General features: G+C 43.3%; 1 protein-coding gene across 2 annotated transcripts in view; it reads right to left on the bottom strand.

Annotated features, from left to right (window-relative positions):
• dab2ipa (DAB2 interacting protein a) overlaps positions 1-24,413 on the bottom strand; it is an 81,448-nt gene that overhangs the window by 42,074 nt on the left and 14,961 nt on the right. For both annotated transcript variants that reach the window (XM_034296483.1, XM_020052852.3), the window contains 2 exons: positions 10,558-10,652; positions 2,664-2,782 (listed from right to left, as the gene is read on the bottom strand). In XM_034296483.1, the coding sequence (XP_034152374.1) occupies positions 2,664-2,782; positions 10,558-10,652 (214 nt within the window). The remainder of the gene's footprint in view (positions 1-2,663; positions 2,783-10,557; positions 10,653-24,413) is intronic.

Raw genomic sequence — 24,413 nt, 5'->3', positions numbered from 1 at the left:
TTTGTTTTATATTTTCTAATCAATACACGCATATTCGGATGGTGTTTTTTTGTGTAAATGGTTGGCTGCCAAAATGAGTGGCTGGTCGATTTTGAATCTACCTGGCACATTTAACTGCTGAATCACAAAGTTCACTTGCCCTGCCTACTAGAAATAAGTGCGTTCAAGGCCAAAAACTATGTCAGAGTCTTTAGAAACAAAGCTAATTTAAACAAATTACTCCTTAGAAAATGACTCCCTGTCCAAAAACAAACAATGCAATTTGTTAAAACAGTTATGAGAGTTAAATACCTTCCCTACCATATTCACTACATTTCTATCCAGGCATTGTATAATACACAAATGCAGAAAGGGACAATCATATCGTACTCATCATATCATTTATAAATGTTTCATTCATTATCAGACTAATTACACTCTGTTGTAATTAACATATATAGAAAGATAATTTTTGTATGATTGTATTTACATTTGTTGAAATAAGAAGCATAACCAGAAGCAACATTTTATTATTTATGCCAGGGTACACAAGTACAGAATTGACAAAACTCCAGCATCGGGCGATTGTGACATATGAACATCGGTGCCAGCCGCGAGTTTCATGTACTGCCAGCATTAGAGGTGATACAGTACTGCCAGCATTAGAGGTGATACAGTACTGCCAGCATTAGAGGTGATACAGTACTGCCAGCATTAGAGGTGATACAGTACTGCCAGCATTAGAGGTGATACAGTACTGCCAGCATTATAGGTGATATAGTACTGCCAGCATTAGAGGTGATACAGTACTGCCAGCATTAGAGGTGATACAGTACTGCCAGCATTAGAGGTGATACAGTACTGCCAGCATTAGAGGTGATACAGTACTGCCAGTATTAGAGGTGAAACAGTACTGCCAGTATTAGAGGTGATACAGTACTGCCAGTATTAGAGGTGATACAGTACTGCCAGCATTAGAGGTGATACAGTACTGCCAGTATTAGAGGTGAAACAGTACTGCCAGTATTAGAGGTGATACAGTACTGCCAGCATTAGAGGTGATACAGTACTGCCAGTATTAGAGGTGAAACAGTACTGCCAGTATTAGAGGTGATACAGTACTGCCAGCATTAGAGGTGATACAGTACTGCCAGCATTAGAGGTGATACAGTACTGCCAGCATTATAGGTGATATAGTACTGCCAGCATTAGAGGTGATACAGTACTGCCAGTATTAGAGGTGATACAGTACTGCCAGCATTAGAGGTGATACAGTACTGCCAGCATTAGAGGTGATACAGTACTGCCAGCATTAGAGGTGATACAGTACTGCCAGTATTAGAGGTGATACAGTACTGCCAGTATTAGAGGTGATACAGTACTGCCAGCATTATAGGTGATATAGTACTGCCAGCATTAGAGGTGATACAGTACTACCAGCATTAGAGGTGATACAGTACTGCCAGTATTAGAGGTGATACAGTACTGCCAGTATTAGAGGTGATACAGTACTGCCAGGATTAGAGGTGATACAGTACTGCCAGGATTAGAGGTGATACAGTACTGCCAGGATTAGAGGTGATACAGTACTGCCAGGATTAGAGGTGATACAGTACTGCCAGGATTAGAGGTGATACAGTACTGCCAGGATTAGAGGTGATACAGTACTGCCAGGATTAGAGGTGATACAGTACTGCCAGGATTAGAGGTGATACAGTACTGCCAGGATTAGAGGTGATACAGTACTGCCAGGATTAGAGGTGATACAGTACTGCCAGGATTAGAGGTGATACAGTACTGCCAGCCCACGTCAGTACGGAAACATGCGTTGACACGGTCCAGTAGCGGCCATTCAGACACTCCCACGGCGGTCTGTGTGAGCTCATTGACAGGAATGGACCTACCATTGACTGGTGTTGATGACACCCCCTCAGCTAAGACCCGCCCACGCAGGCGCAGACCAGCGCACCCTCAGAAACAACGTGCACTGCTGAAGGTGTCATAATCCAGGAGATTGTGCACGCTACTCACGCGGGGCACGGCCGCTCCAGTGGATGTGTAGACAATGAATCATGATCCAGTACCTTGGCATTCCCGTCAGGAGGATTTCCTCCTCCTTGGGCCCGAGGCAAATGGGCAGGTGTAATGGGGTATGAAATCTCCAGGCAGCACGGCACAGCCCAGCCCAGCCCAGCCAATCCCTCCCACCTCGATAGGAGCCTGTATTCTGTTTGTGTTTGCAGGTAAAGAAACCCTGTTAATCGCTGAGTGATGCCTAGCTACTGTACACGGCGGCTGGCGGCAACGCTACCAAAGCCAGCGCCCGCTGAGGTGTCACATCCCCATAGAATGAGGCTCGGGGAGGACCGCACCACGTCCCACTGGACCGGACTGTATGTGAATTAGCCCATTGTACACCAACACAAAGCTTCGCTTTCACAGAGAAATCCCTGACCTTGATACCATGGAGCAGTAAGTGGCAGGAAGACAGCCAGCACACAGTAATAGACTTGTGGAGATGTGGGCGGATGAGTGTGCTTGTTTGTGGAATAACAGAGATGTATGAGTGTGTGTGTGCGTGGGCGCATGTGTGTGTGTGTGTGTGTGTGTACAGATCACTGTGCGTGTTTGCTTAGCTGCATGCAACTACAGTGGTGTTGTGTACAGGCTCCGCTGCACCTCACCTGTCATTGTCTGCAGTCCTGAAGCCTGGCAGGATGTTTCTGAAGCTGCTGTTGCGGTCCAGCTTGGGTTGACTCTTGGTGCGCTTGATGGAGCCTTTCAGTCGACGGCTCAGGAAACCCTGGGAGGGGGAAGAGGAGAGTCACAGTGGCCAGGGGGGGGGAGTCACCACAGGGGGGAGGAATTACTCGCACTCCCCTTTCATTGAGGCAAAACAACACACAATATTAAAAAACGCTGGAGCGGCAACAGAAAATAATATTGATTGAGCTCCCTCTCTCTCTCTCTCGGTGTCCCCTCAACCGTGGCATTTGGAGAGAGCTGTGCATCGCTGAGTGGATTTCTCCGACACATCTGCTGGCTGTACACACACAGAGCACTGATGTTACTCCCCCCAAGTCCCTGTTACCATGGAAACTGTTGGTGGGCGCGGGGAGGGGAAAGAAAACCCGGTATTCAACGTAAAATGACAGCACTGGAGCAACCGCAAGTTCAGTGGGGGAAAGCTGAGCATGTGCTTTTGATAGGCTGCACAGATTAGAGACAGATAAACGGGTTTGATTATATCTAAACCCCAGAGTGGCGAAGGGGACGAAATAAAATGCAATCAGTAGACCCTGTACAATTATACAGTTGTCTTAAATCAGTCTTCCCAGTACAATTATTCAATTGCCTAAATAACTATTAGACCTGATGGGTGACCTAGGGACTTTTATTAAAGAGATGGAAAACACTGAGTGGAAAGAAGTGAGTAGGTGTAAAGCAACAAAAAAGGGACAAATAAGACAAACACTGGTCAGTGGTGGTCTTCACTGAGTCCGTTTCAAGGAACAACATAAGATCATAACTTTTGCTCAGGCCAGAAAACAGAAACCCATCCGGCAACACTGCACAAGCATTGTTCATAAAAATATAGTCGACACCAACCATTGTATTTGGACAGTGACACCATGTGTGTTGTTTGGGCTCTGTACTGCAGCACTGTGGTAATTTTTTAGGCTATTTTAATCAATATAAGATGAGAGATTTAGAAATGACAATACATTTTACACAGTCCCCCCATTATAGTGCCAAAGGTATTCAGACAGATTAGCACTACGTAAGCTAAAGTAGCCATGTGAGGCACATGGTCATGTATCCTTTGCGTGCAATGACTGCCTGATGTCAACAACCCACAGACATCACCAGACGATGGGTACTTTGCCTGGTGATGCTCTGCCTGTACTGCAACCATTTTCCGTTCCTGGTGGTTTCGTGGCCTTTTTCACTATTTACTGTCTTGTCCTCTGCATCTGAAAAACACGCTCAACTGGACTGAGATGTGATGACTGACTAGGCCAGTCAAGACCTTTCCACTTTTGGCCATGAAATACTCCTTTGTGGCTATGCAACAGCGTTTGGGTGTCTTTGTCCTGCAGTGCGATGAAGCGCCATCTAATTAGTTTAGAGGCACTTGAGCAAACAAGATGTTTCCATACAATTCATGCTGCTGTCGCTGTCAGCAGTTACTTCATCAACAAAGGCAAAGTGGCCCAGTTCCAGAGGCAGCCATACATGCCCAACACATAGCCACTTCACAAGAGGAGGTAAGGATATTCAATTCATAGTAACAGCCCTGTTTCAGACCAACAAGATTCAGACCAACATGACTCAAGCCAATCTGATTCAGGAAAACATGATTCAGACCAACCTGTTTCAGACCAACCTGATTCAGACCAACCTGATTCAGACCAACCTGATTCAGACCAACCTGATTCAGACCAACCTGATTCAGACCACTACCTCTAAGATAGTGGTCTGGATCTGTCTGACTTTGGCTTCTTGATTATGATGAGCATTATTTGGTCATCCACTAAAGACGTCCACATTGTTTTACCAAGTGATTTTCTACTGCTTAACCACTGCTTTCTTTTTTCAAATGTCCATAAAAATAGATTTTGGCACGCCTAATGTTTTGAATATGTCTCTGATCGACGGTTATTTTGACTTGCATTGACATTTGCACTGGTCCTCTGTCAAACACCAGCAATCGACTCCAAATGCAAAGACTAGAAAAAAGACTAGATATTGACAGCTCTATTGTTCATGAACTAATTGTATAAACACACCTGCATAATAACAAACAGCTGTGAAGCAAAGTGCTCAAATACATTAGGCACTATCACATGGGTGGAGGGAACAAGTACAAAACATGATATAACTTCTAAACGGTTAATCCAATATCGATGAAAATACCCTCACATTAAAGCTGTCAGTTTAACATAATAGTGATATAATTTCAAATCCAAAACGCTGGAATACAGAGGCAAAAAATATATATAATTATGTCACTGTCCAAATACGTTTGTAGTTCACTGTTATAACAGGTTATTGCTGTCAAAAATGTCCAAAGGTATAGTATCTTAAATGTATATAAATCTTTTTGCTACAGATTTTACACCCAACACTATATTTATCTGCAATGCCATAGGCATTCTACCAATCCCCAATGAATCATTAAGCCACATGCAAACAGAAAGGAAGTCTGCAACATGTCCTAGACACTGATCCAGACAACTCAGACCTGCAAGAGGAAAGGAATCATTAAGGACTTGACATTATACTGTAGATACAGAACATGGCTGACGAGGTGGTGGCGGATTGAGGTTGGGTTATACAACGCTGAAGACTCGCATTTCTAAATGGGTTCCTTTAAACGAGTCCTTCAAAAGACCTTCCAGATCCAAATGTTTTTCCTTCAAGTAAGGAAACCATCCCTTCCAATTATGCAAGTCTCTAGGGAGGCATTACTCTTTTTCTGCTGTAATTTGTGGGGAATTTGGGAATCTGAGCTTTCTATTCTTAGGCCTTCCCCTCTTTTGACATTTGCAGACAGGCCAGGGGGGGAGTTATTGATGGTGCACGACAGGGCTGGAGAAGAGGGAGGTGTTTGATGATGCAGCATGACAGGGCTGGAGAAGAGGGAGGTGTTTGATGATGCAGCAGACCCCAGCTCTCCTACAGAGCACCTCTGACATGGACAGGGTAGTGCAGGACAAAGACAGGCACCATTGTAGCCATAATGGATTAACCACCGTTGGCCTGGCGGCCCTTTGTTTTTCGGCAGCAGTTCCTCTTAGACGAAAGGCGACTTAGTTTAGATTATTTTATGTTTCTTCAAAGGTTGTCTAGAACCAGAAGCATCATTCCAATGGGTGTGTGTGTATGTAGCGACGGCCAGCTAAGGCGAGAGAGGTTTGAGGGCTGAAACTGTTGGACAAGATGTCTTGACCTGCCCCTTGTGAGTTTTCACGATACAGATGTACTGTACTGTTGGCTAAAATACTGTGAATTTGGATACACAAAGCAGAATGATAAAAAGTAGGCTAACTGCCATCTCTTCCTCCACCTAAATCACACTTACTAATTAGGCAAGGTAAAATATATGCCATGATTGGAAGTGCATTTCACGACCTCATACTTAATCGTTTATATACATTGGATATTTGTTGTTAGGCTATATATGAGGAAGGGAATTTGTCATTCTCTCATTAGCACAATGGCATATAGAAATATATCAACATCAAGGAGCACTCTTTTTTTACAGAAGCCTTTTGCCGATGTCCAATTCATTGCAATGAAACACATTAGTTTCCAATCCTATTACTGTTTTCTTAATCGAACCACCCCTGTTAAACTCTGCCATTTCCCTGGAGTCACCACTGATGTAGAATGGTGATAAATACATCGACACCCAAGCCTATAGCCTGAATGATACCTTAACAATAACCTCCTTAAGATATTAAGGAACCCATACAGACCAAACAGAAGTGTTTCTTGAAACTTCCTGTGTCAGGTGATTTTCATCAAGACTTTTAGAATAATGCTTTTCTATCTTTCATTTTCAGTGATGTGATACAGTGGATATAAAAAGTCTACACACCCCTTTGAAAATGACAGGTTTTTGTGACGTAAAAGAATGAGACAAAGTTAAATCATGTCAAAACTTTTTCCACTTTTAATGTGACCTATTATGTGAACAATTCAATTGAAAAACAAACTGAAATCTTCGAGGGGGAAAATGGAAAAATAAAAACCTTACAATAACCTGGTTGCATATGTGTGCACACCTTCTTATAACTGGTTAATTCTGAACATAGCCACATCCCCAATCACATTCAAACTCATGTTAAAAATAAGTCATTAAACACCTGCCATCATTTAAAGTACCTCTGATTAATCACAAATAAAGTTCAGCTGTTCTTGTAGGATTTTCCTGACATTTTCTTAGTTGCATCTCAAAGCAAAAGCCATGGTCCGCAGAGAGTTTCCAAAGCATCAGAGATCTCATTATTGAAAGATATCAGTCAGGAGAAGGGTACAAAATAATTTCCAAACCATTAGATATACCATGGAACACAGTGAAGACAGTCATCATCAAGTCGAGAAAATATGGCACAACAGAGACATTACCAAGAACTGGACATCCCTCCAAAATGTATGAAAAGACGATAAGAAAACTGGTCAGGGAGGCTTCCAAGAGGCCTACAGCAACATTAAAGGAACTGCAGGAACTTCTGGCAAGTACTGGCTGTGTGCTACATGTGACAACAATCTCCCATATGAATGGGCTATGGGGTAGGGTGTAAAGACGAAAGCCTTTTCTTACAAAGAAAAACATCCCAGCTCGGCTGAAGTTTGCAAAAACAGACATCAAGTCCCCCAAAAGCATGTGTGAAAATGTGTTATGGTCTGATGAAACCCAGGTTTTACTTTTTGGTCTTAATTCCAAAAGGTATGTTTGGAAAACAACACTGCACATCACCCAAAGAACACCATACCCACAGTGAAGCATGGTGGTGGCAGCATCATGCTTTGGGGTTGAAAACAGGGCCTTAATCATGGTGGAGGAATTATGAACAGTTCCAAATACCAGGCAATTTTGGCACAAAATTGACAGATTTGGAGTGCTTTTGACAGATTTGGAGTGCTTTTGCAAAGAAGAGTGGGCAAATATTGCCACGTCAAGATGGACCATGCTAATAGACTCCTACCCAAAAAGACTGAATGCTGTAATAAAATCAAAAAGTGCTTTAACAAAGTATTAGTTTAAGGTTGTGCATACTTATGCAACCAGGTTATTGTGAGTTTTTTCTTTTTCGCCCTCAAAGATTTCAGTTTGTTTTTCAATTGAATTGTTCACCTTATAGGTCACATCAAAGGTTGAAAAAGTTCTGACACGATTTATCTTTGTCTCATTCTTTTACATCACAAGAACCTGGCATTTTAACAGGGGTGTGTTTTTATATCCACTGTATCTGTAAAATCCTTGACGTTTGTGTATGGGAAGGATAATGATGTATCATATTTGCTTCAGAGGCTGGGCATTCACATTAAGTGTGCTTATTCTGGAATGCATTCATCTGACTTAAAAAATTTAGAAATTATGTGTTCTAATTTAATTTAGAATTTGGGATAGCTATGCTGAAATGCATTACTCATACATAAAAAGATGAGAAGAGTGTTTTATAAATACAAATGTCTGTTAATCCGTTACAAGTCCATGGTGAATTTATTCACTCAAGAACAGACCACCTTTTTATTGAACTGGATCCTAGTTGGATGTACATATTTGACATGAAAGTGTTGTTTCAAATGCCAGTTTAACCTCCATAATGCCGGAATCGCCCCTATAGCATGCTCTAGAACTGTGTATCTTGAATGTATATATATTTAACCAGGTGTTTTTTTAACCATGTTAACTGAGAATAGATTCAAATTTCCAGCAACAACCTTGGACCAATTAGGGTTAACTGCCTTTCTCAGGGACAGAACAACAGATTATTAACCTTGACATGACGTAAATTGGAATGTATTCTGGCTTTAACAAGAATTATAATTTCACCAAGCTACAGAATTATTTAATAGACATTGATAACATTTTAGGAATAAATAATAAGAATAAACTGTTTTCAAAATTAGAAAATAATGTCCATTCCTGATAATTAATTCCCAATTTTGTTGCTGATCCTCTGAAAATGCCATTATCGTTTTGGTTTTCTGTTCATTTAAGTGGTTTCTAACCTCTGCTCTGTGTGTAGAGGTAGGAAAATTGTGTAATGTACTGTATAGATCTATGCAACAAACTGTATGTACAGCTCCGAAAGAAATGAAGAGACCACTGCACCAAAAAGCTGAAAAGGAAAGTTTTGAGTGAGGAACCGAAGCGTTCAATTTGCAGTGGTCTCTTAATTTTAACCCTTCTGTTCCTCACTCAAAGCCTTCCTTTTCGACTTTTTTGGAAAGGAAAGCAAAAGGGGCAGTGGTCTCTTAATTTTCTCCGGAGCTGTATGTGCCTCTGTCATGTAGTGGCCTGGAGGTCTCTCTGGTAATGGGCCACCAAGCCCTAATCTACCACTGTGTGCACTAATGTCTCTCAGGTACGGCGAACCAAGCAGAGGCAGGCACTCAGCGCTAAAGTCACCATGGTAACCTGCACCTTGGGGGACGGCACCGTAGGCACTGTCGCCGGGGCGACAACAACAACTCGGCCAGGCGATTCAGCCCGCCATGACTCTGTTTGACTGGGAATTCTCCAGTCCCATCTCTGGCTGCACAACAAGCCATTAACAACTGATTATGTCCTGTGGCACAGAGGCAAAAGAGGATGAGCAGATCGGATCTGTCTTTCCCTCCGGGGTGACCACTGGAAGCCAGAGTGCCACTGGACAAGGTGGAGCTGGCACTGGCAGCCAGAGTGCCACTGGACGAGGCGGAGCTGGCACTGGCAGCCAGGCCCGTGGGCTCCACCCTCTTTCTTGCCCATTAAAACACAGTCAGGGCGGCCACTGTGATTGGCCTAAAATCCAACCGAGCAGGAACGAGATGAGCTCAGTTTGAAAGGAAGCCACTGATCCGCAGCGTGACATTATAAACATAAAACCAGTGTGTGTGTGTGTGTGTGTGTGTGTGTGTGTGTGCGTGATCCTGGTCTTACAGTACACATTGGGATTTAAGATAAAACCCAAATATTTCGTCCCTTCAAGGTTTCTTTAGTCTGTCACCACAAAAAAAAAAAGATTTCCAGCTTAGAGGTTAGGTAAAGGGGAAAATGTACAACTGAGGTAACAATTAGGCACACGCACTATGGGTTAGGTTTAGGGTTAGGAACAGGGAACAGGCACTATGGGTTAGGTTTAGGGTTAGGAACAGGGAACACGCACTATGGGTTAGGTTTAGGGTTAGGAACAGGGAACAGGCACTATGGGTTAGGTTTAGGGTTAGGAACAGGGAACACGCACTATGGGTTAGGGTTAGGAACAGGCACTATGGGTTAGGTTTAGGGTTAGGAACAGGGAACAGGCACTATGGGTTAGGTTTGGGGTTAGGAACAGGGAACAGGCACTATGGGTTAGGTTTAGGGTTAGGAACAGGGAACAGGCACTATGGGTTAGGTTTAGGGTTAGGAACAGGGAACACGCACTATGGGTTAGGTTTAGGGTTAGGAACAGGGAACATGGATTTCTAACTTGCTGGTGCGCAGAATGATATAGAAACAAACGTGTGTGTGAGTAGCAAACGCCTGATGTGAGTGATTACCCTATCTGATGATGTTATCCATCAGCTCCCAACATCAGCTCCCAACATCAGCTCCCAGGGGGAACTGTCAATTCTGGTGAAATAAACTGGAGCTTCCATTCCTGGGCAGGGGGACCATATTCTACCTTAGTCCCCACATTCAACCCTTGCTTTCAACATTCACAGTAGGCGAGATTTTCATACAAATGCTGTCTGAGGGAGTTTGAGAGCGAATACTTTCGTTTTCGCACGTTCTAAACCGCGCCGGCTACTGAAATGAAGAGGCATGAGACTGGCGTTACGTGGAGGGAGAGCAGTGATGTACAAGTTAATGCTCACCGTGACTTTGAAAGGGGTGGGCTCCATGGGGGGGCTCTTGTCCAGCGGGCTGCCTGGCATGCTGCGTCGACGCCCCGCCACCTCAGGAGGAATCTCTGTGTGGATGTGGATCACATTTACCTCCAGGTCCAACATTTCAGACTACCATATGAAATACACAGCACAAAAACTAAAGCTACACAATCATCGCGTCACCAATTTAAAGAATTCCAACTGTAAACATTTGCATGGCTATTATAATCCAGAAAGGCCGTGCATATACATGTAAATGGGGTACATGCTTAGTATGACATTTGTGTGTTCTTAAAAAAGGCACAGCCTTTGTTTTCCTGCTGTTTGCTGGTAATTTCAACATCTGGCCTGCCTGTTGATTGTTGAACAGGTCATAATGATGTCGATCTTGATGTCACTCTTGCCTGTATCTCACCCATACAAACATCTAAATGACTTGTGTTCTGTATTCCACCCCCTCATCTGTCTACACAGAATGAAACAAGAGGAAGGCACAAGTGGAGATTGCACAGAAAACAAACGAGTGACATTGTGTAGTCTTCCCTGGCAGACAAATACCTATGAAATCCGCACTGTGTTTTTCTGTGTGGCTGTAACTGTTCTAAGCTGATGGGCTGACGGTAGTTTAGCTCTCATTTCTGCCTTGCTGCCTTTGTAGTAGAGATAACACCCTTACAAGATGACAGACCTCTGAGCTCCCTCATATACTGCCTCACACTTTGCCTAGAGGGAGAAGGCGATAACAGACAATTCAGGGAGCGCTACATTCATTCACATGACAACCTTTTGTGTGAAATACTTCACTTCTGGCTTGTAAAAATATTTCAGCTAATAATGGGTTTCTCTACACTAGCTAGGATAGCTTATCAACCACAGAGAGGTCAAAAGATAATATGAAAGTGCATCAACATGATGAGCTCACTTCAAACAAGCAGGAAGCGAACGCTGTCAAAATGGGGACGTGATGTGTAGAAAAAGACTCCACGGTAGAGGTCTGGAATTTACACTGAATTGGGCTGTTTCAAGGGAGATCCTTTCCCCGCATCCTCCACTGGCCTGCTTCCAGGAGGCATTTTTATAAGTCTGTTAGCCGACGCTTCTTCAAGTGTTCTTTCATGCAGAAGTAAAAGAGCCTAAATGTTTTAGGAATACAGCCTGGAATACTGTTTTGAATCACGGTTTCTACACAACACTTGGCTAATTTAAACCCTTTACTGACAGTTCTCTTCAAATCCAACTACTTTATTCGAAATGAGTTACTTATTTTATTAACATTGGCAGACTAACAGTGCTCCAAAGCCACAATGTATATAATCGATAGGAAACCCATTAAATGGCCAGTGGGCTGTGACTGCCTCCCCTGAATTCAGAGATGTGTCTCAAAAAGTGGTTTCCTCCAGACAATGGCAATCGTTCATGCCAGGAGAAGACCCCAATTCAGTTAACTGGACTCTTGCCTACACAGCACCTCTGACACCAACCTGCAACCAGGAGAGTTCAGTTAACAGTAACACAATGAGAGGCCTTCATCTGTCTCGGAGTCTGACACTAAAGACCCCATATGGCCACACAAAGTACCGCACAGCCTCTCTACAATGTTCCACTTCACTGACAGTAATATAATAACGCCCGCCATTTAGCAGAGGATTTTATCCAAAGGGAGTCAAATATTTCCCACATGGGTAGTCCTGGGAATTGAACCTGCTAACCTGGCATTACAAGTGTAATGCGATACCAACTGAACTACGACGGACAGAGCCGAAGGGGTTTGTCTACCTATTTTGTGCCGCCAGTCTTTGGCAATCTGGATAGTGGGAGAGAATCGCCAGAGGACATGTGAAGAGTCTCCACAGTAGATAGCTGTTATATGACCAATCAAATAGCAAACATTTTATTACTTTAAGGTATTTCAAACTCTGACTATTCATAGCTCTTATCACCATGTGGTGAATGATGAACCTCAGTATTTTAAACACTGGAAGACATCTTATGTATTTGACTAACCAAACACTGTAGCTATTTGGCCTGTGTGAGAGAGATTACCTGTCTTCTCAAAAATCACTCCGCCACGCATTCAAAAAGGAACATGTGGCCACTTCTGACAAGCACTATCGAGGATAATGTCCAGTCATACATACACCAGCCATTATCTTCTACTGGGACATTTAGGTTAATGTAGAAACAGAGGGATGAATTTGAACCCTCTTTGTACTTCTGATTTTGACTGAATATTGGCACAATCCACAAACGACTTGTGCTGGCTGTGAGATACAGTTTGTTACCCGTTTGTGCATCTAATCCTAATCCTGGAGTGACCGTGCAGTCTACACAGACGGGTCCGGCCCAGTGGCCTGTAGTGGTCGGACGTCCTGCTCAAACAATTCGTTCCTGTCCTCAACATGTTCAACCGACAATATACTCTATTAGTTTGCCGCAGAGAGTAGCTCAGGCAGACTTTTGTCCCTCTCTGAAATTTACTCACACTGAATCTTTTTTTGAAATGTCAAAGTTCATTAAACTCTATGTTGCACAGCTGAGTTTTGCAACTTCCAATCCCACATTCTAGACTAGAAGGCTTTCCTACATCTAGTCTACATAACAGGACAGCCCCCGCACTGAGGATATGTGAGTTGATCTAGAATAGAAGACTGTCCTGCATCTAGTCTACATGACAGGACAGCCCCCGCACTGAGGATATGTGAGTTGATCTAGAATAGAAGACTGTCCTGCATCTAGTCTACATAACAGGACAGCCCCCACACTGAGGATATGTGAGTTGTTCTAGAATAGAAGACTGTCCTGCATCTAGTCTACATAACAGGACAGCCCCCACACTGAGGATATGAGTTGTTCTAGAATAGAAGACGGTCCTGCATCTAGTCTACATAACAGGACAGCCCCCACACTGAGGATATGTGAGTTGTTCTAGAATAGAAGACTGTCCTGCACCTAGTCTACATAACAGGACAGCCCCCACACTGAGGATATGAGTTGTTCTAGAATAGAAGACTGTCCTGCACCTAGTCTACATAACAGGACAGCCCCCACACTGAGGATATGAGTTGTTCTAGAATAGAAGACTGTCCTGCATCTAGTCTACATAACAGGACAGCCCCCACACTGAGGATATGAGTTGTTCTAGAATAGAAGACTGTCCTGCATCTAGTCTACATAACAGGACAGCCCCCACACTGAGGATATGAGTTGTTCTAGAATAGAAGACGGTCCTGCATCTAGTCTACATAACAGGACAGCCCCCACATTGAGGATATGAGTTGTTCTAGAAAAGAAGACTGTCCTGCACCTAGTCTACATAACAGGACAGCCCCCACACTGAGGATATGAGTTGTTCTAGAATAGAAGACTGTCCTGCATCTAGTCTACATAACAGGACAGCCCCCACACTGAGGATATGAGTTGTTCTAGAATAGAAGACTGTCCTGCACCTAGTCTACATAACAGGACAGCCCCCGCACTGAGGATATGTGAGTTGATCTAGAATAGAAGACTGTCCTGCATCTAGTCTACATAACAGGACAGCCCCCACACTGAGGATATGTGAGTTGTTCTAGAATAGAAGACTGTCCTGCATCTAGTCTACATAACAGGACAGCCCCCACACTGAGGATATGTGAGTTGTTCTAGAATAGAAGACGGTCCTGCATCTAGTCTACATAACAGGACAGCCCCCACACTGAGGATATGTAAGTTGTTCTAGAATAGAAGACTGTCCTGCACCTAGTCTACATAACAGGACAGCCCCCACACTGAGGATATGAGTTGTTCTAGAATAGAAGACTGTCCTGCACCTAGTCTACATAACAGGACAGCCCCCACACTGAGGATATGAGTTGTTCTAGAATAGAAGACTGTCCTGCATCTAGTCTACATAACAGGACAGCCCCCACACTGAGGATATGAGTTGTTCTAGAATAGAAGACTGTCCTGCATCTAGTCTACATAACAGGACAGCCCCCACACTGAGGATATGAGTTGTTCTAGAATAGAAGACGGTCCTGCATCTAGTCTACATAACAGGACAGCCCCCACACTGAGGATATGAGTTGTTCTAGAATAGAAGACTGTCCTGCACCTAGTCTACATGACAGGACAGCCCCCACACTGAGGATATGAGTTGTTCTAGAATAGAAGACTGTCCTGCATCTAGTCTACATAACAGGACAGCCCCCACACTGAGGATATGAGTTGTTCTAGAATAGAAGACTGTCCTGCATCTAGTCTACATAACAGGACAGCCCCCACACTGAGGATATGAGTTGTTCTAGAATAGAAGACGGTCCTGCATCTAGTCTACATAACAGGACAGCCCCCACACTGAGGATATGAGTTGTTCTAGAATATAAGACTGTCCTGCATCTAGTCTACATAACAGGACAGCCCCCACACTGAGAATATGAGTTGTTCTAGAATAGAAGACTGTCCTGCACCTAGTCTACATGACAGGACAGCCCCCACACTGAGGATATGAGTTGTTCTAGAATAGAAGACTGTCCTGCATCTAGTCTACATAACAGGACAGCCCCCACACTGAGGATATGAGTTGTTATAGAATAGAAGACTGTCCTGCATCTATTCCACATAACAGGACAGCCCCCACACTGAGGATATGAGTTGTTCTAGAATAGAAGACTGTCCTGCACCTAGTCTACATAACAGGACAGCCCCCACACTGAGGATATGAGTTGTTCTAGAATAGAAGACGGTCCTGCATCTAGTCTACATAACAGGACAGCCCCCACACTGAGGATATGAGTTGTTCTAGAAAAGAAGACTGTCCTGCACCTAGTCTACATAACAGGACAGCCCCCACACTGAGGATATGAGTTGTTCTAGAATAGAAGACTGTCCTGCATCTAGTCTACATAACAGGACAGCCCCCACACTGAGGATATGAGTTGTTCTAGAATAGAAGACTGTCCTGCACCTAGTCTACATAACAGGACAGCCCCCGCACTGAGGATATGTGAGTTGATCTAGAATAGAAGACTGTCCTGCATCTAGTCTACATAACAGGACAGCCCCCACACTGAGGATATGTGAGTTGTTCTAGAATAGAAGACTGTCCTGCACCTAGTCTACATAACAGGACAGCCCCCACACTGAGGATATGAGTTGTTCTAGAATAGAAGACTGTCCTGCATCTAGTCTACATAACAGGACAGCCCCCGCACTGAGGATATGAGTTGTTCTAGAATAGAAGACTGTCCTGCACCTAGTCTACATGACAGGACAGCCCCCGCACTGAGGATATGAGTTGTTCTAGAATAGAAGACGGTCCTGCATCTAGTCTACATAACAGGACAGCCCCCACACTGAGGATATGAGTTGTTCTAGAATAGAAGACTGTCCGGCATCTAGTCTACATAACAGGACAGCCCCCACACTGAGGATATGAGTTGTTCTAGAATAGAAGACTGTCCTGCATCTAGTCTACATAACAGGACAGCCCCCACACTGAGGATATGTGAGTTGTTCTAGAATAGAAGACGGTCCTGCACCTAGTCTACATGACAGGACAGCCCCCACACTGAGGATATGAGTTGTTCTAGAATAGAAGACTGTCCTGCATCTAGTCTACATAACAGGACAGCCCCCACACTGAGGATATGAGTTGTTCTAGAATAGAAGACTGTCCTGCATCTAGTCTACATAACAGGACAGCCCCCACACTGAGGATATGAGTTGTTCTAGAATAGAAGACTGTCCTGCATCTAGTCTACATAACAGGACAGCCCCCACACTGAGGATATGAGTTGTTCTAGAATAGAAGACTGTCCTGCACCTAGTCTACATAACAGGACAGCCCCCACACTGAGGATATGAGTTGTTCTAGAATAGAAGACTGTCCTGCATCTAGTCTACCTAACAGGACAGCCCCCACACTGAGGATATGAGTTGTTCTAGAATATAAGACTGTCCTGCATCTAGTCTACATAACAGGACAGCCCCCACACTGAGGATATGTGACGAGCACAGAGACTAGTGAAAAATGGATAAAGAGAAAAATGGAGGGTGGGAGGAAGAGTTTGCATAACTCACAGGGATAATATGCCGACTGGCATAAAGAATTTGGTTTGCAGCATGAAAACAACTAGATTGCTACCTACTTATTTTCTTTGGGAACGACAGAGCCCTCTTGAAGAAACACAAAGAATATCAGTTAGTAAATGTTAACAAACACTACTGCCTGAAAACATGCTTTGTGCTATACCTTTGGTGTCATGGATGGTCAGTCCTTGCCTTCATGGCTATAAGAATTGCAGTGGTTACTTTGGTTTTCAGCCAAATCACTTAGCTTTCTTCAAGAACAGGTGGGGAGTACAATTTGTTTAAACTGATGATTCCGATGGCAACTTCTTTACATGAGTGGGACTCTTTCCCCAAGGACTGGGAGGAATAATAATAATAATAAATTTTATTTATAATGCACTTTATATCAATTAAATGACCTCAAAGTGCTACAATGCACTAGCCTAAAAGCATAGAACAGCGACATTAAAATAACACAATTAAACAAAAAAGGCTTTTCTAAAAAGATGGGTTTTCAGGCCCTTTTTAAAAGAGTCCACAGTCTGTGGGGCCCTTAGATGAGCAGGAAGAGCATTCCACAGAGCTGGTGCAACTGAGCAGAAGGCACGGTCACCCATTGTTCGCAGCCTTGTCCTCAGAGGCTGTAGGAGGTTAGCCTGTCCAGAGCGGAGATGGCGTGAGGCAGAAAGGGGAGTGATGATTTGTTTGAGGTATAATGGTGCAGTGCCATAGAGACACTGATGGGACAGAAGGGAAACTTTTAATTCAATCCTGTATTGGACAGGAAGCCAGTGAAGCGATTTAAGGATGGGAGTGATGTGGTGGTGCTTCCGCACCCCCATCAGGGTCCTAGCAGCACAGTTCTGAACGTACTGCAACGGCTGGATATTCTTGCTTGGGATCCCGATGAGGAGTGAATTGCAGTAGTCCAACCTGGAGGAGATAAAGGCATGGACAAGTTTCTCAGCATCTGGGAGAGTAAGTGTAGGGCGGAGTTTTGCAATGTTCCTGAGATGAAAGAAGGAGGTTTTGCACAGATGTTTAATATGGGCGTCATAAGTCAAATGGGGATCCATTCTAACACAGAGGTTTGTGACTGAGGATGAGAGGTGGATATCGTGACCAGAGAAGGTGATGCTGGTGATGGTAGATGACCGGGTTTGGTGTGGAGTGCCAACAAGAATGGCTTCCGTTTTTGAACTGTTTAGTTGCAGAAAATTATCCGCCATCCATGTCTCTATCTCCTCCAAGCAGATGGAAAGTGTGGAGAGAGCTGTTGCCGGGGTTGGGTTGGTTTTGATGTACAGTTGCGTGTCATCAGCGTAGCAATGGAAAGATATTCCATGCCGGCTAATGACATGACCCAGGGGGAGCGTATACAGTGTAAAAAACGACGGGAGTCACCTGAACATACCAGGAGGAACTATGCCACACTGTACATATACCAGGACATAACTAAGCACCCTCATTAAAGTCCATGACAAGGCAGACATTTGTCAGTCGTAAAAACAAATATATTGTGATTCAGAGGAAGATTCCAGCAGCACTGCTACTATCAAGTTGTTAGCAGTGTTTCTCACAAGGCAGGCTTAGAGGTAGGTGGTGGAAACACAGAGCCCAGGCATGCGTCCCTCTCTGATGAAGATAACAACATAGAGTCTTGGTTTGCTGGTACTTTCCTGCCTTATTGAACAATTTGAAGCAGAACTAATAACATCAGAGCAGGTGCGTCAACTCAAAAACACTGTGCCGTCATCCCTGACAAACACATCTATGAAGTGTGTGTTCCTGTAACTGTTCAGAGTCAAGGTATACGCACAGAACTTCACAAGGGAAGTTACACAAAAGGTAATAGGACCGTCTGAGATTTTGGCAATCAAGCCTTTTCTCTATAGTACTGCTAGGCTTCTACTCATTGCTGTAACGCTAACTGGCACTGACTGTAAAAACTACCTCTAATCTCCTTCACACTGGATGCAGATAACATACAAACGCATCAGTATTCTGGGAAGTTTCCCAGTCTCTTGTTTAATCGTGGTTGTTAGCTAGAAGAGTGCTTTCCTTCAAGCTTGCTGGCTCTGGCCTTTTTCTGGCTTTTCATAGTTTAGTAAGAAATGTGACAAGACGCAGAGCAGTTCGCTGGGATGGGCATCCTGCCAGCTACTGTAAGGTGTAATCATGCTAGATTATGACGGGAACTAGTGACAACGACTAGAACTAGTGACAACAGCTAGAACTAGTGACAACAGCTAGAACTAGTGACAACAGCTAGAACTAGTGACAACGGCTAGATCTAGTGACAACGGCTAGAACTAGTGACAACAGCTAGAACTAGTGACAACGGCTAGAACTAGTGACAACGGCTAGAACTAGTGACAACAGCTAGAACTAGTGACAACAGCTAGAAGTAGTGACAACAGCTAGAACTAGTGACAACAGCTGATGTACAAAGAGATTTACAAATGAACTTGATTGACTGATAATGTTACAGAAGGAAATGGAAATAGTAAGTGGGGAGTGGAGTGTGACTTTCTGTATTTTCCTCTCTTTCCCTTTCAATCTGAAGACCTCTCGGTGAACCCAGACTATGCCCAGGAGGAGCTAGACACTGTCTGTACCCACACAGAACTGGCTTCATCATCAACGACTGATGATATTATTACTGCATCTCAACTATTATACAATGCCCTATGCCTGTTTTTATAAAGCATTTCAGAAGAATATAACCCAGTACAAATGGTGTGGAAGAGGAAGGCGAGTTGGTTAAGACAGAAGCAGTGAGAATCTGAGTCCCAGAGTCTCAGCCAAAACCGTGTACAATCATTCCTGACTTGCCTGTCCAATAAAACACAATGAATGTCTGAAAATAAAAACCAAATAATAGAATAAAATATTAGAGTAGAACAGGCATCCTGATCTAGGATCAGATTAGATTATAACAGAATTGTTATATGAATGAATGGGGGACCTGATCTAGTACCCTAACACTAAAGACTTCACCAAAGAACAGACTTAATTAACGAAAAGAACTGAACATTCCAAAACAGAAACAATGAAGAAACAAAGGCAGTCCAGAATGTCATTAACAGTTTATGCTTCATCAGTAAGCTGTGGTAGTCATGGAAACGGAGCAGAACATCTTAACTCTTGGACTCTCAGAAATGACGGGACACTTAAAAAGTGATAACAAACATAAGCTCTGCTAGGAAAACAATGTTTGAAACTTAAATTAACAAAGCTGATTAACTTAATAAAGTGTTAAGAGGTGTGGCTAGATACAGTTGACTGAGTGCCAATCAAACCAAATACAAAGGAACATCAAAGAAATATTACTAGTTCTCATACAGCTGCACAATCATCCGTAAATAATAAGGGATTTTACATCACATTTTAAGCCTCAGAATTGTTTAAATATTTGTCCTTAGAGCACACCCACTATCACTACAGGACCAATGAAATACACTCTCCAAGAAACCATGCTGTGTAACGAACAACTGACTTCAGACAGGTCAGACGAACATCAGTAGCGATGAAGGCCTCGGAGGAATTCACGGTGCAGAACCTACAACCTACGGATGTCCGACAATCTCTGGATCCCTACTAGTTTGCCATCAAGGTGAAGAGGGGCGCAGTAATGCTGGTCGCGCAGTATCGTTCATTGACTTCAGCTCTGCCTTAAAACCCAATCCAAGGGCATATCCTAATGGAGAAGTGGAAGCATACGAGGGCGAACCCTTTTACTATAACTCATTTCTGACCATGAGGATGCAGCAAGTAGCCTGACTCTACTCTTTATGAAGCCTTGATTGGACGCCCCAAGGCTGCATGAATTCCACTACACTCTTCACAGTGTTTCCAAATGACTGTCTCCAAATGTCTTCTGGCCCAGACACCAGTGGCCACGGGTCGGATACAACATTTGTTAGATGGTGTGATGAACACCGACCGCAACTCAGCATGAGAAAACAAACCAAAACAAAGTGGAACAAGTGGAAAGAGGACCGTAGCCCTACGATGTTACACTGCAGTAAAATAAGTCAACTAGGTGTCCACGTGAAAGCAGTACAACTCTCTGTTGTCCTAACATCCCCTTCAGGGACAACAATGTCTTCTGTCTCAATGACTTAACTGTCAACTGGCTACCCTGCAAAACCTTATGGACTGGGTTAGAGTTTATTCCGTTATCTGCAGACTGGTGACAATAATTGAGAGGAGGAACAAAACAAATGGAGATGCTTCCATACAGGTGTCCTGCATGACACAATTAAGCAATCAACTTCCCATCATGCTCTGTGGAATGTAGAAAACGTCTGAGAAGGCCCCAGCGGACCTCAAGTTTGGATCCAGAAAGCAAGAGGAAAAGGTCTAAGCGTCAGAAGGCACTCTCCACCACCATCATCAAAACCCCAAATGAGGGAATGTCTTTTGGAGGAACGCTGTTCCATCCCTCCAGTAGAGTTCAAGAGACTCGTAGACTCAAGGCCAAGGAGCACTGAACCAACACCTCACAGAGGCCAGAACTGTTTTGAGGCAATTTGGTTTGTGTTTGCGTGTGTTGTGCGTGTGGTTTAAAGATGGAGGGCAGATCCACGTCCCAATCCGTAAAAGCATTATTTCACATATCAAGTTCCCACATACCGATCCAAGCGATCAGTGAAGAATGTCACTGATCCACAAAAGATCACTTTAAGCGACACTGACTTATAAATAAAAACTTTAACCATAAGTCCATCCGCTGCTCCACCACATCCTCTCTACAATACCCATAGTCCCCTGGGCTCCTGGAAAACAACCCACAGCTTACACAGCGAGAGGCTGTACACACAATAGGCCAGTACAATGTCACACCTCCACATTTCTACTGTGGTGAATTTTGTCCTGCCGCCCAGGGAGACAGTGGTGCTGAAAGGAATCAAATGAAGCGCTTTATGGTTGGTAATCAACAGCGCCTCTTAGCCCCAAATCTTTCCATGCAGCGCCCTCGTCTGGAGGAAGGGGGAAATGCTACTGAAAGCACATCCGGCTACCTGATCCGAGGCTCTCAGAGGTGTGTGCTCCGTTACTAACTCGGCCGGTGCTTACTCCCACCAGTCAAATGTTACTCAGTTACTGACAGAGAATGAGCAAGAGCACACTTTGGCCAGGAAACCGGAAGAGCTTGTGTCTGTTTACTGGCTACTGAGGCAGATGTTATTCATGTTGTTATCAACAAAATGCTTTTAACAGTAGTATTAGAGCCACTGGCTTTATATCTTCCAAACAGGAAACTTGAAAATCTTCCCAAATTACCTCTAGAGACCATTCATGTATAAGAAAACAAATCTAAGAACTAAACTCAAAGCTACAACTTTGGACACATTTTCAGTTAGCCTTATTAAATTGTTGAAATATACCTTGGTATTACTCTTTGTCTACATCTCAGTAGTTACTACACAGAAGGGCATCAGCCTGCTTCACAGCATGGAGAACCGAGGAACCACCAGCATGCTGAGCACAGCAGAAGCTGCTGGGTATATTAGACGTAACCCAATGAATCATAGACTGATGTTGAAGACCATGTCTGTTTAATCTCTGGACCACAGCAACCTAAACATTAATAAAACTAGAGATAGGGAGAGAAAATAGGCTGTCCTGATGTGCCATCATAACAAAGACTGATTCATCAAAGGATGTGCCAACATAACAAAGACTGATTCATCATCGGATGTGCCAACACAACAAAGACTGATTAATCATCGGATGTGCCAACACAACAAAAACAGATGAATCATCATTGCATCATAAACATGAATTTGGGGAATATGAACAATAAGGAGATTTGTGATGTGAATATTAATGACACTATCATTGGTAATGTTTTTCCAATCCTCCTTCTAATATGGTAAACCTGGTCTCTGTACTGTAGCAAAGGCTTTTTTTAATGGCTTCAATAACCTTCACCTCGAGGCAAGATGACAGACTTAACATAACTACATATAAATCTCTATATGTAAAGAAAAGTGTTCGGCAGGTTATTTTCCAGCTCCTCAGACACCCAGACATTGTTCTTTAAGAACAATGTTCAGTAGTTCCCTGCAGTTCAGACTCCCTGCAGTCTGCAGAGCATTACTACTTTTCTGTACTTGGTCATATTACAAATATTGCACCAAGCAGTTAGATGTACAGTAAAGTTTCACAAAAGAAGATCTAAGTAAATCTCTACATTTATTACAGATCAGATATCATAAATATATTTAAAAAAAAGATTTACCACTGAAACCCTATCGTATTTGTTACCATTGGTAATTATTAGGGATTCAAGGATTCTGCTGTTTTTTTTTGCACATTCCTGAGATTAAATTGTGCAAAAGGTCCCAAACGTGCCTGGCAGAACAGGCCCCAGGGCCACTGTGATAGCATGTCAATTGGTGGTGCTCTAACAAGCATCTAAAGTAGCCAACTCTGCAAGCTCACCATACCCACCCAATGTGACACAGTTTTGCAAATTTGTATTTAAGTCTAACTACTATAAACGAACATGAGCGCAATTGATCAATAAACATTTAAGTGGGCATGGTTTTACACATGGATTCATTTAAATCAGACGCAGAGAATAATATAATATTAACTGACTGTGCCAAACAATATTATGTTGTATATCCAAGTAAATTCCTTATTATTTTTGGCAGTCATGCTCAGGGTTAGAAATGTAGCTAATTTATAAACAATTGTTCAATTTGGCCACATGGGATCACCTGTGGATAGGAAAAATCCTCTGTGTGTCATTTGCTGCCAACGTTCATCCCATCTGACACAGCCTTAAAAACCACTACAATGGTCCATCCCTGACAAGGAAATAATTTGCCATTGGGGATCATTAATTCTGCCATGAAAAATGCTTCACATGCTCCTCCTAGAGCACCAAAAGAACAACTTTCAAGTCAATTTATATTTAGATTCTATAAATAAAGATTTTCAAAAGAAAAGAAAAGAAAATCTTCATCTCGGCAGCATTTGGTGGGACAGACGCGGTGCAGGAAGGCCAACAGTAGCCGAACGCGGAACCCTGCTCAATGCTGCATGCAGATTTCCTTTTTCTTATTGTTCAAATTAATGTCCTTTGGGCAGCATGCAAGCACAGATGTTCGGTTTCGCCTTCCGATTTTCTGTTAGGAGCAAACAGAACCTACTCTATGGGTTCCTTATATGCGACGCAAACCACAGATTTTACAACACATTGTAAACGTGGGCAGAAACGTTATTTGGAGGTCTCCCGAGGACATACTTTTTTTTTTTGCATTTAGCAACCTCAAGAAGCTTCAGCTTCTAGTATCATAACAGGAAAACATCCTTAGGAAATAATCTGAAGATAAACCCCTCTTTTCACACAGAGACATTCAATGACACCGAGGTGACTGATGACGAATTAATAAGAAATTAAAAGGGGAACTAAGCATTGCAGGCACACGTGTCTGATGCCTGTAAGTAGAACTGAAACATTCCAACAACGTGGTGCTGCATTACTCACACAGCAGACCAGTTTACCTCAGAAAGTCCCATCGGCCACTGAGCAGCCTCTCGGTTCCATGCACATGCTCACCGACAGCTTAGTGACCAGACCCTCAGGCTTCTGTGCCTGACGGCTAAGCATCGTAAGAGGATGGACACCCTTTTCTGCACCGTCAACCTGACAACCCTGCGATACGCTGCACATACTCTGAGCATCTGTGAGCATTGAAAATGGAAAATGTAAGCATTGAAATCCACCGGATTCTGGATGTTATACGCTAGATTTAGAGATTAAGTCAATCATC

Source organism: Esox lucius, chromosome 13 (genome assembly GCF_011004845.1).
Source record: "Esox lucius isolate fEsoLuc1 chromosome 13, fEsoLuc1.pri, whole genome shotgun sequence".
Lineage (NCBI taxonomy): Eukaryota > Metazoa > Chordata > Actinopteri > Esociformes > Esocidae > Esox > Esox lucius.
Note: the sequence above shows the minus strand (reverse complement) of the source record. Positions and strands in the feature narration are given on the sequence as shown.